Consider the following 17974-nt stretch of genomic DNA (forward strand, 5'->3'; position numbering starts at 1 on the left):
TGTGTAGAATGTGGTTTTGCATTGTCTTGTTGGATGACCCTGGGCAAAAAAGGTCTTGAAATTGTGGTTGTTGTTCCAAAATCTCAGTGTACTTTTTTGCAATAATGCAAACATCACAGAAGTGTAAATTACCTTTGCCAAGGGCACTGACAAGCCCATAGCATGACAGACTAGGGTTGTCCTCTACAGTACACCAAAAATAAAAATGTCACTTTCTTAAGGTTCATCTTGATGAGAAAATGTTTGCAAAATTTTATTTTGATACAACTATTCTAACCACTGCTGCATGTGGGGTGGAAATTGCGATGGTTGAGCATATTTGCGCAAATCAGAAATAGTAATGTACCTGTTCACAAATTAAATACAAATTGAAATAATCCTTTGTCCTTTAACTGACCATAGAGGAGAGAGGAAAAAAGTATTACATGTCACTGTCCACCTACAGTAGTGTTCAGAATAATACGTAGTAGTGCTATGTGACTAAAAAGATTAGTCCAGGTTTTGAGTATATTTCTTATTGTTACATGGGAAGCAAGGTACCATTAGATTCAGTAGATTCTCACAAATCCAACAAGACCAAGCATTCATGATATGCACACTCTTAAGGCTATGAAATTGGGCTATTATAAAAAAAAAAAAAACCCAGTAGAAAAGGGGGTGTTCACAATAATAGTAGCATCTGCTGTTGATGCTACAAACTCAAAACTATTATGTTCAAACTGCTTTTTTTAGCAATCCTGTGAATCACTAAACTTGTATTTAGTTGTATAGCCACAGTTTTTCATGATTTCTTCACATCTGCGAGGCATTAATTTTGTTGGTTTGGAACCAAGATTTTGCTTGATTACTAGTGTGCTTGGGGTCATTGTCTTGTTGAAACACCCATTTCAAGGGCATGTCCTTGTCAAGGATTTTATATAGTTCATGCTCTTATCATTTATTTTATTTAGTTTATGCTTATTATTATTTATTTTCTTATAGTTTATGCTTATTATTTTTCCTCTTTGTGAGGAGGTTTTAGAAAGAAAGACTTGTCTGCATTCTTCATGATTGAGCAAACTATTTTTCATTTTGCATAAGTGCCTTATCCTGCTTTGACGAGCCACAAGGCTCATGTTGCAGGAATGGAAGGTTTCAGCCGTTACCTTGCTTTGCTACCACCCTCTTGCAGACATGACTCGTGTAACCTCTCCCGACTGTCCTTGTTTGTTTTTTCTCATGTTGATGAACTAGATAAAAGGCTGGGCCAGAGGAGGGGATTTTAGGAGAGCTTTGAAGCTGAGCACTTACAAGCTGTTTCTGGTTCTCCTCCTCTGCGCAGAGCAAAAAAAATATATATATATATTTGTCTCTCTCTGACTGGTTTCTTTTCAGTGTTTGTGCCTCTCATTTCTTTAAAAACAGGGTGCAAACCCAATATCCTCATCAGCATAAGGCAACATGACCTCTTCAAGTATTATGACATATCCAAACTGATCCATGATACCTGGTATGCGATATATAGGCCCAACACCATAGTAGGAGAAACATGCCCATATCGTGATGCTTGCACCACCATGCTTCACTGTCTTCACTGTGAACTGTGGCTTGGATTCAGAGTTTGGGGGTGATCTCACAAACTGTCTGCGGCCCTTGGACCCAAAAAGAACAGTTTAAAATAATCCTCCATTTCTCTTTAGGCCAGTTGATGTGTTCTTTGGCAAACTGTAACCTCTTCTGCACGTCTTTTATTTAACAGAGGGACTTTGCGGGGGATTCTTGCAAATAAATTAGCTTCACACAGGCATCTTCTAACTGTCACAGCACTTACAGGTAACTCCAGACTGTCTTTGATCATCCTGGAGCTGATCAATGGGTGAGCCTTTGCCATGCTGGTTATTTTTATCCATTTTGATGGTTGTTTTCCATTTTCTCCCACGTGTCTGTTTTTTTTTTTTTTTTGTCCATTTTAAGCATTGGAGATCATTTTAGATGAACAGCCTATACTTTTTTGCACCTGCGTATAGGTTTTCCCCTCTCCAGTCAACTTTTTAGTCAAACTACACTGTTCTTCTGAACAATGTCTTGAACGTCCCATTTTCCTCAGGCTTTCAAAGAGAAAAGCATGTTCAACAGGTGCTGGCTTCATCCTTAAATAGGGGACACCTGATTCACACCTGTTTGTTCCACAAAATTGACGAACTCACTGACTGAATGCCACACTACTATTATTGTGAACACTTTTTCTACTTTTTTTTTTTTTACTAATAGCCCAGTTTTATAGCCTTAAGAGTGTGCATATCATGAATGCTTGGTCTTGTTCGATTTGTGAGAATCTACTGGTACCTTGTTTCCCATGTAAAATAAGAAATATACTCAAAACCTGGATTAATCTTTTTAGTCACATAGCACTACTATTATTCTGAACACTACTACTGTAGTTGGTGACAACAGTCACAGGAAGCGGCATTTGGTTCCGATTTTCTTAGCCTCTGGGAACTGACGTTGATGCCACTCAAAGCATTTGCAGCAGGCATTGGTGCTACTGTTCATCCTTTGTTAGGATCTGATTGTAATCTTGGATAAGTGCAACTCCTTGCTCAGCAAAATCATTGACAGCAGCAATGTTATCCAGGACCTGCTGTAATGACTGGAATGAAGGGTCGTCCTCCCACTCAGAGGTCCTTGATTGAGGAAGTTCATGTTGATGATGAATGCCTCAAAAATGTGACCTGAGGCAGATGTAACAAAATCTGCCACTAATGAGCTAATGTGTCCTGTCCATGACTCAAAATGTCATTCATACATCACAAAAAACAGAGGCCGGGGAGCAGTGGTTAATACTTTTCAAATATTTTCACCTAAAGGAACTAAAAAAAAAAATAAAAAAAAAAAAATGTTTTTCCAGGACCACCCTAATGACCCTGGCTTCTGTACTTGTTGCTGATAACAACCTGGATGGTCCTTTTTGTTTTTAGTCTGGAGCATATGGCATTTATTAAAAAAAAAAAAAAAAAATCTGAATTCTGGAATACTGACTTGCCTGACCAAAATACATGTCCACTGAGTGATTGTCCAACCAAACACCTCAGTGCCTTCACCTATTACAGAAACTGATGCTCAAAGCACTTGTAGATGCAGTTTGTTCATGTTATCACCACAGGAAGCAGTTATGTTTAAATTTATTTAATTACGATGCTCCAATCACAAAGCTTTATTTGTACATTAATTAGCATTATTAACAATATAAAACCACCCTCTTGACGAGCATGATAATTGAGCATGTATGTATATTTGATTAGTGTTGTATTTACAATTTAATAAAACTGCTAAACATAATACAAAATATTACAGATATTAATCACACTGCAACAACAGAATCAAAAAGCACTTTTGAATAATGTGTCACTTAAAAGATGTAACCAATCATTGGCCAGCAATGTTAATGCTTCAGAACACCTCAGAAATACTGACTGATGTTCCATATACACATTTTATAGGCCCCCACCAATAAGCTTTTTTTTTTTTTTTTTTTTTTTAAATAAGGCACTCCAAATAATATGTTACACCAGCTCATCTCTACAGTCTCCAGTCAAAGTCCTTCAGTAATACGTACACTGGAGAGTCCAACTTCACTGCTGATGAATCCCATACAGGAACCTACAGAACTATTGAAGGACACAGTCATAAAATCTTTACTACCAGCACTATGCTGCCATTTCTGTGCTTACAATACGAGATCATAATGCTGAATTATCAACAGAATAAAAAAGAGAAAGGAAATTAAAAATAATTGACGGGCACTCAGACACAGCCAGCAAGGACCTAACAAGCTTGTAAATTTGATGTCTTGACTATGCCTTTTTTGTAGCGCCACTCCAAGAGGTAATGGCTTTTATTCAAACATATACCCAAACTCTTTAGGATGTTTTCCAAAAATCAGGTTCATTCAGTTTAGACTAAATCTACCAAACCAACAAAAACAAACTCAATGGCGGATGTAAACGGATAAAAGAGTAGTAAAGTAAATGCACAATGTGTCGAGGTAATATTTCTCTCTGTGAGAACAGATGACCGAGATCAAGGGGCATTTAAAAAGGCTTTAAACACAGATCAATACTGACGTAACTGGAATACAATGATGAGAATTGACATAACTACCTAAAATCATGCAAACAAAAATGCCATATGTAGAGGACCGGGTACCATTTGGAATATTTTAAAGGCCGAGCCAATTCAGTACCTGAGATAGAGCAATACCAAAAACAATGCTTTTAGCCAGTACTTGGTAAGCATTACAAACACCACCCAAACTGCATATTACATCAGGCAGAACCCGCTGATGCCAAGATGTACCATATATGTCTTTCAATCAATACATTACAGCTCACACAAACTGAACGCTTCCAAAAGTCTGAACCAGAGGTGGGACAAAGTCATTGTCAAGTCATCAATCTGCAAGTCCCAAGTCAAGTCTCAAGTCAGCTTGCAAACAACGGGTGGTCATTAAGACTTGCGACTTGTTGATTCAAGACTTGAGAGTGACTTAATGGTGACTTCGTCCCACCTCTGTTCTGAACAGTGTAAGGCCATTAAAAAAAAAAAAATTCTTGGTGTACGTGCAAAAGTAATTTCTCCCAGTTAATCTACTATTCCATGACAACGTAAGGTTGTCAGAGTCACCACTGTTACTGCAAAGTAAGAGACTGCAACATGCACAACCCACTGATTTTCCATCCAGTTGTGCTCAAAGATTTTTTTGTTTTTGGTGACGCTTTAATTGCAGACAGCACTAATTTAATAGCAGAACAATTACTGCAAGTCCCAAGGTTAATTAACAATGTTGCAAATCTTATATGAGGGTAGGCTGAAAAGTTCTAAGGCTCACTATAATGCAGTTAATGCATTACTCCTTCATGGGGAGCCTTAGAACTTTTCAGCCTACCCTCGTACATACTCTCACATATGTTACTTCAAGCTGACTGTGGTGCAAAAGGATTGTCTGTTTTAATCAAGTAGCTCACTTTTTGTGACATAAATCCTCCATATGCAATATGATACTGTCAATCACTGTGCAAAATAAAATCAATGTAACGTAACCTTCACACAGAGCAGGGCTCTTACTTCATGACACTGAACTGGAAGAAGTCCATTATTGCAGAAACAAAAGTCTCATCAGCCAGACTCATTGTTTACAACAAGTATACAACTGTTAAAATAAAATGCGTATGTTAACACAAAATTAGAAGTGGTAATATTAAACAAAAAGGTGCTACTTTGTGTGGCTATACCCACTTGTCACTTCAGAGCAGTGAAAAAGGAAAATGTGTTACAGTTCCTGATCTGACAACACTGACACACACACCCGCAGACAAAAGAAACTGTCTTCAGTGCGTTATATGTCTGCACTATAACAATTCTGTGTTTATGGTAAACAAGCCCTAATCTGATCTTCACATAATTGTGCGATCTGTTTAAGCAGCGAGCGCAAATGATTTCTGTTTGTTGGGTGTGCACACGTAAACTTCAGTGATAGGTGACCACACCCGTCAGATATGGCTTAGGACATCATGATGCTGCATATGACATGACAAAAATCAGATTATATTTCTGAGGAAAGTCAATCATCAGTTCAGCAGGACACACGCATGTGCTGAATATGGATGTCTATGTGAGTGCAGTTTACTAACGTGAAGGGCCACTGAGAAGATGAAAGCCAAACAAATTACAAGTGTCCAAGCGATTTGTTACTGCACATTTTTCTGAAAGAATGTGACAAGGTATCATCACGGTTTAAATATAAGGTCGAGCCAACAGCAGATTCAGTCACTTCATTTCAAGCAAGAGGTTTTTACCGTCACTTCATTGTGACAGAGCATGCAAGTAACACACCATCGTACAAGACTTGTCACATTCCTGTCAAAATCTTTTTTCACTCCTGAAGTTTCTTGAATAGAATCTAATTCTGCACACAATCAGGAAGGCCGTCTGATTGGTTCATCTTGACATTTCAGTTTTGTGAAGACGTTTTGCAGAAACAGACTGTGTGGTACGAGTGAAGAGTCAGCGACCACAAATCCACACCTCTGTGTGATGAACTGCTCTGTTCTGGAAATACAGACTGTTGACATCCAGCAGGTACCACAAGGTCAGCGTGAGTGTCTCCATCAGCACCAGGGCTCACGCTGGGCTCTGCCTCGGGCCAGACTGTCAGCTCTCTGCCAGGCGCTCTTCATCAGGGCCAGGGCCTCGCCACAGCGCTTCTGCACTGATAAATCCAGTATCTCTCTGCGGGGAAGCTTCACCTGCAGATCAGAGATTGAAGACAAGGATGACGTACTGCATACTGTGATCAGAGAGGTCAGATGGTCTGTGAAGTACCCGGAAGTGAACATTTGCAAACATCAATCAAACATTCATAGAATGTTCATTTACTGTTCAGCAAGTTTGTGAACATTCATGTAATGTTCATGATGTTTGCCTAATGTCTGCATGGAAGCGAACATTAAACAAACATGTAAGTGAACATTTGCAAACATCAAATGTACATAGAATATATGCATAATGTTCAGTAGGGATGGGTATTGATAAGATTTTATCGATATCGATGACATTATCGATTCTGCTCATCGATCCGATTCCTTATCGATTCCCTTATCGATACCTCTTGTGAATTTTATACTAAAAGTAGGCTTTACAGGTTTTCTATGCATTTCATTGAGTCTTAAGGTAAAGCTTATGATTGTTATATTTGTGCATTCCCACAACTGTCTTGTACTTTCTCTGTGAATATTTAATTACAGATAGTAACTTTGGTTAGAGCCATAGAAAGTTTTGCATATGTAATTATTTTAGCTTGTTTGCTCCTTACAAATGTCATCAGTTACTGTCATCACATTTTTGGATTATTGCTTGTTTCTGTCCCCCCCCCCCAACAGCAACCATGCCTGCTGTCATAAGAGTTAAGTCAGTGAATCCTCCATCCGACCAGTCAGTTGAGTGCGTGCCTGCAGTTGAATCACACAAACAGCCCGATCCTCTGAGAAGAATAATGAATCCAAAGGCTTGCATTATGGTTAAATAAGAATGCAGAGTGTCTTGTGCCAGTAGATTCTAAAATTTATATACAACAAACAAAATACTCAAACATTTCTGGTAAGAACTATACTGTTCTTTTTGGGATATAATTTGAAAATACAGTAAAATCTGCCAGTAATTAAGTTGTATATACTGACTTTCCTTCCATAAAGAAATAATTTACAGGCCCTGTTACTTAATAAACAATTTCTATGTCCCTTACATAATGTTGCATCTGCATAGTGTGTGTACTATCTATGGTACCATACATTTGAAACATAAGGACTTCTATGCTATACTATTGAGGTATGCAACCTTATATGGGGTGGAAAAACTGACCTGACCCAACAAAAAAAAAAAAAAAGAATTTTTGGAGATTTTTGGTGAGTAAATAGACCCGAGAAAGCACCAGAATGCATTTGAGATTTCACTTTTTTTTTTTTTTTTTTAGGGGACAACCACCAGACCCTCCGCCAGGGGCTGCGGGCCTTTGACCCTTGCCAAGATCTTTTAGCCCCCCCAATGGCCCACTTTCATTCACAGATTTGTCTATGCTCATGATGAAAAGTCAACAGCATTGGCTTATTTTTTTTTGTGAAGCATGGGATTTAATGTAAAGTGGGAACTTCTGTATTAAGGGTGTAACATATGGATATATACATTTTGTGTTCCAGGAGAAGCAGAATGACATCATTCACAGTATCAAACAGGTGAATGACAAAGTTGATGCAATGCATGCTCGGACAGTCCCTGAAAGTGTCGGTTCCCGGACATACCAGGAGAGAGAATAATGCGGAAACTGCTGAGACCATCATCCAAGGAATGGCCAGCTCTAAACCAGAAGTGCGGGCTAAAACCAATTACAAGCAGTGCCTGGAAGTAATGGGCCTTCCAGTAAAGTCACTTGAAGAAGTGAGTTAATGTATTTTTCTGTTTGTCAGATCCTCTTCACTTCAATAAAATTTTGCTATTTTTTGTTTTATATTATGAAACATGTTGTATTTATGGAAATACAGTAACTTACAGAAATAGCAGTGGGTACATAGGATTCATCATTTTTGTCTGATATCTGCTTTCATCTGTGTGGTATACCAAGCTGATAACAAATTTGAGAAAATTCTGGAAGCAGTAGGGTTGTGTATCGAGAACTGTCTCTTTTCGGGTATCGTTAAGAAATGATTCGATCCACCGACATCAAATAGCTTTTTTGCTTAATGATTTCCTTATCGGTCCTTCAGAGCGGTTGTTGTTTTTTTTTTTTGAGGGTGTTTGTCGCGAAAATGTTAATTTCTCTACGTTGATTACAAACCCTGCAGCAGCTCTAATCATGTCGCGAAAATGTTAATTTCTCTACGTTGATTACAAACCCTGCAGCGGCTCTAATCAGCCTCTTCTGCAGCGCGACTCCACCTTGAAGCTTGAACCAATAAAGCAGTGCTTTGGTCGGCTGGCTCGTTGGTTCTTTGATTCGCTCCTCTTCAGAAGCGGCAAGTCCGCTTCTTAACCCCTCTCAAAGCCATTAAAATATGTCAATCGTGAGTCACTTTTGTGTGGATTAAAGTCACTAACTGGGACTCTTGTCTTGTATTAGTTGAGAAACGAGAATCGTCCTCTGTTCCGTTGGCACAGCTCCAAACATTGTGCGGCTCTCTCCCGAGACAGAGTCCGGTCAGAATTAATAACTTCAAAACGAATTGCCACTTTAAATAAAATGACACCTCTTTCCAAATGCTGTAATACAGACAAATAAACTACAATAGACTAAAACTTTTTTTCTCTCCCAAAATGAGATGTCCTACATTCTTTATGAATTACATCCTGACACGCAGCACAGGCAGCTCCAAGAGCTCAGCTCAGAGGTATGGAATGATATTCATGCCAATAATGTCTGAAAGGAAATGCTTTTGACAAAAACTACAGATTTGGTTTATTTCCATTTATATCCAGAGATCAAGGATCCACCATTTAGTTTATTTTGTCCAGAGTTTAAGGATCCAGTGACCAATTTCATATTTATTTATTTTAAGACTCAATAAAATGTTGATGACATAGAAAACCTGTAAAGCCTACTTTTAGTACACAGAAAATTCACAAGAGGTATCGATAAGAGAATCGATAAGGAATCAGATCAATAAATGGAATCGATAGATAAAATCTTATCAATACCCATCCCTAGGAAGCAAAACTTTGATGCCGCACGTGGTTGCTGCAGGAAGCTTCTGTCGGTTAGGATCTTGCTCCCTCTCCCTCTTCCTCTTTCTCTTATTTGTACTTTGTCCGCAATTTTTTCAAAGACTTCCACTCCTGTGTGAATCATGCGTGCCAGCTGGCTCAGTCCCTCACTTGTTCTTCTCAGGTCTTCCAGTTGATGGAGCAGCTCTAGAGCTTGTGCTTCAGGAGATCCTTGTAGCGTTTCTTCTGCCTTCTTCTGGACCATTTTCCTTAGCTGGGAGTATAAGATCTGCTTGAGAAGTCGGTTGTCATCTGTTCTAATGATGTGACCCACCCAACGAAGCTGGTTCTTAATGATGACATTCACTATGATCTGGAACTTGGCTTCAGCCAGGATGCTGAAGACAAGTTTTAGCAGCAAATTCAGCAGTTGCTTGTGGCATAAAAACAAAACAAAAAAAGCTATGTGGGGTGAAGGTCAGATTTCAAAAACAGGAATCTTTGAGCTTGTGTCAAAACAAGGTATGCCAATAACTGGACAATTTCAGTCACAACCAAAACACGTGGGTCAGGTCAAAGGAGGTCCTAGAACATCCCTCATCTAGCTTACCAGTAGAGATAGGCACATCTGGCCTTACTATAGTGAAGTCTGTGTAGTACTTTTAATTGTATTAAGTTGCCTAGCACAGCAGGAGGAGGAACTGACAACATGCAAGGCTTTCAGAATTAATCAGACAAGGTAATCTGCACTGCATTCTCCCAGTTGGCCATTATTCTATTAATGATAGAGTCAGATGATGGAGAAAATGTTACAAAAGAAAGAAATATGTCCCTTAGGCAAACATATAGTCTTAATTTGATGAGTTACTAGATGATAGCAATTGCTGCTTTTGAGTTATCTTAACTGGAGGGACTTATTAATTCACCTACCTATTCACTCCCAGCATTTTATAGGGTACATGCCTTGGCATTTTCAAAGTTGAGAAATAAAAAGCCTATTTTGAAAACACAGACCAGTCTTACATGTGCCTAAAACATTTTTACAGTATTTTATCAGCTTTTATTCATGAAACCTGAGATAAACTTCACTTTCAAACCTGATAAATGTCTTTCCAGGCCATGTCTAATGCTGTAAGTAGACGTTCTCTCTCTTCGCACCCACTGAAGTACAAGACCCAAGGAGGGAGGAACTGGGAGCGATCCAGAGTAAACTCCTGCACAGTAAAAGAAGAGAAACAAAGTGAAATGAAGCAAAAACAGTGAAGGATAACATGAAAATATCCTAATTTGTCACAATTTGCATCATTATGCAGTTGCAAACAAGTTTATATACACGTTGGCTCAGAACTTTCAAATTCAATTTCATGAAACAATGTGTGTTATGTCATTTAGAATGTTTACTTCATTTTCATGCAACATTATTTACAAATAACAGTTACAAGATAGATTTTACAAGGCTTTGGCAAAAGCCTAGGCATGTATCCTGTAAAACAAATAAATAGAATGGAAATAAATCTTTCATAAATAATATTAAATAACTTTATCTGGAAATAAAGCAGACATTCTAAATGACATAACACACATATTGTTTATTAAAATTAAATATGTGCAGTAGATGAAAATTAAGGTTGAATGCTTTTAGCCAAGGTGTATGTATACTTATGTCCACACCTGTATATTTGTGGTGTGAACAGATTATCTACTGTGTCAGTGGCCTTAAAGTATTAGTGGGTGAATGGCACATTGATGATATCAGCCCATTTATCACACAGTAAATGTAAAGAGGAGTAAAAACTAAGGAGCAGCCAATCAGCAGACCACTCACAATGATAGAGTACTCTTTGTTGGCCTCCAGGCTGACAGCCACGACATCGCAGATATCAGCACTGCCCAGTGAACGGAAGAAGCTGGTCTGACAGTCTTGATGGCAAGTTAGCAGTTTCCTATCTGTGACCACCAGGCAACATGGGATACATGGGGTGGGGGCTACACCCTGGGGGATGACCTGGAGGTAAAAGATTTAGCACAGCTTGGTGAGAACATTAGTCTATTAAAAATGATTTGGGGGAGCATAAGTCTGCCTAAAGGGACAGAGCAAGGAAATAAATACATAAAAAAATATTTGTGAGCAGCTCACAACATGATACTCCTCAAGCTGACATACCATTTGCTTGCAAGTATTATATATTATGAGATAATTTGTGATTAAACACTTACAGTTAAACTCTGTAAATGTAACTGACACATATGATATATTAAAACAGTCCAATTATTTCCCCTTGAAGAAGACACACCAGAATTATTTTCCTTAGTAGACATCTTCACTATGGGGTGCTACAAAATCCACCAAATGGTTTAGGAGGAGTGGCACTTATACAAACCCTGGCAAAAATTATGGACTCACCAGCCTCGGAGGATGTTCATTCAGTTGTTTAATTTTGTAGAAAAAAAGCAGATCACAGACATGACACAAAACTAAAGTCATTTCAAATGGCAACTTTCTGGCTTTAAAGGGGATAGAGAATCAAAATCATCTTTTTCATGTTTTTGGTGTTAGTTCAGAGTCTCCCCGCTGTGGGGAAAACACACAAAGTGCCAGCAAGTTTCAGAACCTCTGTTTCAAGTAATTCTCCTTTTTTGAATTGCCGCCAGAAAATAGGCCAATTCGTGTTTGAGGGAAACATTGCGTCACATTTTCACCAATAGCCCCCCACACACACACCCACACACACCCCCTTTCACACACGCACCTTCAAAATTAATTATTCATAAGGTTGTGCCCACCCATACCTACCACTGGAAGAGGAGCAATGGAGAGCTACAGGTGTGCCTTCCCAGGTTGTCATAGCGGACTATGATCTTTCCATATTCTTCCCACGGAAAGCAATGTACGCGATCACTGGCTTTTATTCATTTTTAACCGCATCCCCAGGACATACAACCGCCGACTATTTCTTTGCTCTGCGCATTTCACGGAGGACTGTTTCACCAACCTTGCTCAATTTCAAGCTGGCTTCAGTCAGCATTTAATACTCAGTAGAGGGTCAGTTCCGACTTTGCGACAAAATCAACTCCAGCAATCAGTACAGCCTGTAAGTATCACATTTTCTTTTGTTTTAAATTTGTTTTGCGCTATATTCCTGTTGTAAGAATTGCACGTTAGAATGGCACGTTAGCTCTGGTTTGTTCCTCTAAAGGGAATGAGCTAAACCCCTTAGCAGCTAGCTATTTGCATTATTATGCTGGCAGCAAGTAAGCCTGCAAAGGGCAGCTTGCTTATTTCAATGCATAACCTTTGGAAGTCACAGTAACCGAAGTAAAACAAAACAAATGAAGTTTCGCGGATTTTTTTTTTAGTCCAATTTTGCATGTTTTTTTTTTACGTCCTCATCAAGCAGCCGGTCGCGGTGCCGCGAAGGGAGAGCACGCGCATTGTGTTCTGCGTGTGTCTGTTTATAAGAACCTTCTCGCCCAGAAGAAAAAAAGAGCGCCAACAACTACCAGTGATGCCGGTAACAGCACTGAGCTTTACAAAGACATTTTTATGCTTTTTTTTTCTCAGAGCCGCTCTGCATCTGCTGTTAAAAACAGCTGATCCTCCGTGCTTTCTTTTCAGTGAGAGCAAGGGCAGCCAATCAAACAACGGCAACCGATCAGCGCCAACACCTACGTGCATTTCATAATGAGGTTGCCAAATAAGCTCCAAAACGACGTCATTAAGGGCAAACGACGCATTCTAAACCCAGCATAGTAACATAGCTGTTTCAGAGAGCCTTTTAGGAAGGTTCTGAGCCATTACAGACTCAACCAATTTTTTTTGGGCTACATATCACATCACAGAACAAGGATTAATGCCCTATTCAACCTCTCTCTATCACCTTTAAGAAACACTATAAGAAATCAGGAAAAAAATTGTGGCAGTCAGTAACAGTTACTTTTTTAGACCAAGCAGAGGGAAAAAAATATGGAATCACTCAATTCTGAGGAATAAATTATGGAATCACCCTGTAAATTTTCATCCCCAAAACTAACACCTGCATCAAATCAGATCTGCTCGTTAGTCTGCATCTAAAAAGGAGTGATCACACCTTGGAGAGCTGTTGCACCAAGTGGACTGACATGAATTATAGCTCCAACATGAGAGAAGTCAATTGAAACAAAGGAGAGGATTATCAAACTCTTAAAAGAGGGTAAATCATAACGCAATGTTGCAAAAGATGTTGGTTGTTCACAGTCAGCTGTGTCTAAACTCTGGACCAAATACAAACAACATGGGAAGGTTGTTAAAGGCAAACATACTGGTAGACCAAGGAAGACATCAAAGCGTTAAGACAGAAAACTTAAAGCAATATGTCTCAAAAATTTAAAATGCACAACAAAACAAATGAGGAACGAATGGGAGGAAACTGGAGTCAACGTCTGTGACCGAACTGTAAGAAACCGCCTAATAGAAATGGGATTTACATACAGAAAAGCTAAACAAAAGCCATCATTAACACTAAACAGAAAAAAACAAGGTTACAATGGGCTAAGGAAAAGCAATTGTGGACTGTGGATGACTGGATGAAAGTCATATTCAGTGATGAATCTCGAATCTGCATTGGGCAAGGTGATGATGCTGGAACTTTTGTTTGGTGCCGTTCCAATGAGATTTATAAAGATAACTGCCTGAAGAGAACATGTAAATTTCCACAGTCATTCATGATATGGGGCTGCATGTCAGGTAAAGGCACTGGGGAGATGGCTGTCATTACATCATCAATAAATGCACAGGTTTACACTGATATTTTGGACACTTTTCTTATCCCATCAATTGAAAGGATGTTTGGGGATGATGAAATCATTTTTCAAGATGATAATGCATCTTGCCATAGAGCAAAAACTGTGAAAACATTCCTTGCAAAAAGACACATAGGGTCAATGTCATGGCCTGCAAATAGTCCGGATCTTAATCCAATTGAAAATCTTTGGTGGAAGTTGAAGAAAATGGTCCATGACAAGGCTCCAACCTGCAAAGCTGATCTGGCAACAGCAATCAGAGAAAGTTGGAGCCAGATTGATAAAGAGTACTGTTTGTCACTCATTAAGTCCATGCCTCAGAGAGTGGAAGCTGTTATAAAAGCCAGAGGTGGTGCAACAAAATACCAGTGATGTGTTGGAGTGTTCTTTTGTTTTTCATGATTCCATAATTTTTCCTCAGAATTGAGTGATTCCATTTTTTCCCTCTGCTTGGTCTAAAAAAGTAATCGTTACTGACTGCCACAATTTTTTTTCCTGATTTCTTATAGTGTTTCTTAAAGCCAGAAAGTTGCCATTTGAAATGACTTTAGTTTTGTGTCATGTCTGTGATCTGCTTTTTTTCTACAAAATTAAACAACTGAATGAACATCCTCCTAGGCCGGTGATTCCATAATTTTTGCCAGGGGTTGTAAGAGTCACGAGCGTTTTGACCGTGGGGAACCACGGGCTCTAGATTGGGTAGTGTTTATAAAATAGGTAGCTGGCATTTTTCAAAGGTAGTAATAAATTGTACAATGTTTCTATAATGAGTTGGAATGTCGTATGAGTCCAGAATGTTTTTAGAACCTTAGACCCCAACAGTTTTTAGAAGAGGAACTCAACCCTTTTATTTCCTGTTAATTACATAATTTTCTTTAATATTAACTTAATGTCTTAATGTATTTATAAATTGTTTAAGTTCTTGTTATCATATATACACTATTATTATTATCATTGTTATTATTTTATCATTACTTCTAATTTGCCTATTGATTTTTAAATGGACCACAATGGAAATGTGTTTTTACGTCATCCATGTATTACGTATTTACACTGAACTTACGAAATAAAATCACACCCACATACCGTATTTTCCGGACTATAAGTCGCACCGGAGCATAAGTCGCACCAGCCACTTTATCCATTATAAAGAAAAATAAACCATAAATAAGTCGCACCGGAGTATAAGTCGCACCAGCCACTTTATCCATTATAAAGAAAAATAAACCATAAATAAGGTCCACTGGACTATAAGTCCCATGGACATACAGGTATGTTAACATGAAAAGTTCAGATGATAATATTGTGACGGCTACCGTTTTCGGATGCATATTTCACCAGTCGCAACTTGTAATCTGCAGAGTATGATTTTCTTTTTGGTGGCATTTTTTCGGGCCTTCTCCGTTGTCTTGTTATGTTATCAGTAACGTTAACATTTTTATTTTTCTATGGTAGTCAGAAGTCGCAGGAACAGTCACACAAGCCTCGAGTGCCCTCTCGTGAGCTGCATTTACCTACAGATATGTTTGTATTTTGCGGACCACATTGCGAGCCGAACCATGCAGCGCCTACCTGCGCAGCTCATGACCACCCAGCGGTGTCGATCCAGCTCCTTCCAAGTGCAGACGCTAATCCTCCGCCGTCGCTCAGTGCTCCCATGCAGCTCTCAGCGTCAACTCTGCTCACACTGATATCCAAGGGTTGAAGCTGTTTTGTTAGCCGTCCCGGAATAAACACCATGTTCGTCTGCTTCAAACGCTTTTCACAATCATCGACGCCAGCTCCTTCCAAGTGCACACGCTAATCCTCCGCCGTCGCTCACCCAATGCTCCCACGCAGCTCTCAGCGTCAACTTAAACACTCTGCTCACATTGATATCCAAGGGTTGAAGCTGTTCTGTTCGCCATGCCGGAATAACAGCAAGCACCGTGTTCGTCAGCTTCACACGCTGTGGGTGAGGTGAGGAATACGCGTCCAACGTTCTGTTCTCTGATTGGTTATCGCGACCAGCGTGAACTATAGGATGGCCGTCATACTACAGTGCCCATGATGCATTGCATTTCCTTTTCCGGTGGCCATTTTAAAACATAGATCGACTCTGTCACGTAAAATTGTTTTGTTACAGTTCCCAGCCTGCAGGTTGGGAAGCTGATTAGTAATCAAGCCAGGAAGTGTTTGCTGTTTGTGCACCTTTGAGTGGTCTCTCTGTGTGTAGAGTGTGGACTCACATAATGGTTCCTTCTTTCACAGACTCGGTTTGTTGCGGCCACCTGGGGGGTGTCGGCGGGGTCCTTGGGTCCGAACAGCTTCTGGCTCCGGACCGTTAGCGCTGCTGGGAGTGCACCACGCCAGACCGCACTTTCTTTTGTATTTTTTGTATCACTGTTATGTATTAAATTCAGTTAGCCTTTGTACCGTGCTCTGCTTATTTCATACTGGGTCCTTCAAACGCTGGTCGGTTCTCCGAGCTGCGTCCGACACATAACAAAGGTGATTCTGACAAACCCCCAACCACACCCGGCACCAATTTTTAATCTGCAAGGGGCATCAAACTTTTCCCCTCCCTTCCAAAGGTTACACCTGACCAACCCTCTCATGGATCCAGAGGTAAAGGCAAAAACATGTCCAAATATTTATGCACCTGACTGTATAAACTGTGTGCTTTATGTGTGGTGAACTTAGTGAGGTCTCTCTTACCCCTTTGGAGACGGATTGGCACAGCAGCTGCATCCAGTCAGCCATGTCCTGCTCATTGTTGGCGCAGAGCTCCAGTGGAGGGCGCTCTGTTAAGATGACTTGGAATGCATGAGGTCGCTCTGTGCTATTGGAGCGACGGCATCCTCCACACTGCTCTCCTCTGAGAAGGAATGAGTGGACATGGAAAGGCGTAATATTAAAGATTGCTGTGCCTGAACCTGCACTGCCTCCAAACATGAAACATCTCAGGTCCCAATGTTGGAACATTGGCGCTTACCCCATAGTCACTGAAAGCACCGGTGTCCTGTCAGTTCTCTCTGCATACAAGTACAACATCCCATTGCTGCAAGCAAAGAGGGCAGACAATTACTGACACAAAATTAAAGTCCCCAGTAACATATTTAGATGGACAAATCAGGAACACCCTTCCAAATTACACAGGTCTGGGACCACGCACTGGTGCCACATGTTACCACATCCAGCATACTACGAAATTGTCTGAATGGCAACCACCCAGGCAAACAAGTGCAAATAGCATTCCCATAGGAATTTGGGAAATTTCGTAAAATGTGCGTGGGGCTTTTCATTCTCCTTGGGTGAGTCATGGGTATTGCTCTTGTGTCGAGTGAATTTTGAACTGCTCAAAATTTCACAGCAACAAATTTTCTACCAAATACTCAAGAGTCCTTGTATTCCTGTCAAGCCGTTCTTCATGTAGTTTCATGAGTCAGAAAGTACGCAATATGTGAGACAACTTGTGAGGGGTTGACAACACACTTTTCCTTTTACATGATAGGAGAGAAACAGCACTTCTGGAATTGGCCAAACAAGTCAAGAAGCTAGACAGCAGGCAGGGCCAACGGGCCACAAGAGGACCACAACGGAAGTAAGGTTGTTTATATATATATATATATATATATATATATATATATATATATATATATATATTATTGATAGGCCCCAACTTCTTTGTTACACTTCACACAAAGGAGGGAGATCTGGGGCTTAATTTTATGTAAGAAGTGAGGAGTGCACTGCACTCTGTGTAAAATTCTGTATTATATAAAATCTGACTGGATCCTTGTCATTTGATTGGTGCTTTGTATGTCACGTGACATGGTTTATTCATCCCATTTGTGCTGCCTTGTATTTAGCATGCAAATATGGTTCCATTTACCATGCAAATTTGGTTCCGTACATTTTGTACCACTGCACGCTGCGAACGCACACACTAGTGGGGGCGGTGTTTAGCTAAACATGGCAGAGTTTG

At 39.8% G+C, this 17974-nt stretch overlaps 1 protein-coding gene across 2 annotated transcripts in view; it reads right to left on the bottom strand.

Moving 5' to 3' along the window:
* Positions 1 to 3152: 3152 nt before the first annotated feature.
* The window catches only part of plekhm2 (pleckstrin homology domain containing, family M (with RUN domain) member 2), a 95447-nt gene continuing 80625 nt past the window's right edge, over positions 3153 to 17974 (bottom strand). For both annotated transcript variants that reach the window (XM_034171946.1, XM_034171945.1), the window contains 5 exons: positions 16982 to 17047; positions 16705 to 16864; positions 11054 to 11233; positions 10326 to 10442; positions 3153 to 6284 (listed from right to left, as the gene is read on the bottom strand). In XM_034171946.1, the coding sequence (XP_034027837.1) occupies positions 6147 to 6284; positions 10326 to 10442; positions 11054 to 11233; positions 16705 to 16864; positions 16982 to 17047 (661 nt within the window). In that variant the 3' untranslated portion in view covers positions 3153 to 6146. The remainder of the gene's footprint in view (positions 6285 to 10325; positions 10443 to 11053; positions 11234 to 16704; positions 16865 to 16981; positions 17048 to 17974) is intronic.

The sequence above is a fragment of the Thalassophryne amazonica genome, chromosome 6 (genome assembly GCF_902500255.1).
Source record: "Thalassophryne amazonica chromosome 6, fThaAma1.1, whole genome shotgun sequence".
NCBI lineage: Eukaryota > Metazoa > Chordata > Actinopteri > Batrachoidiformes > Batrachoididae > Thalassophryne > Thalassophryne amazonica.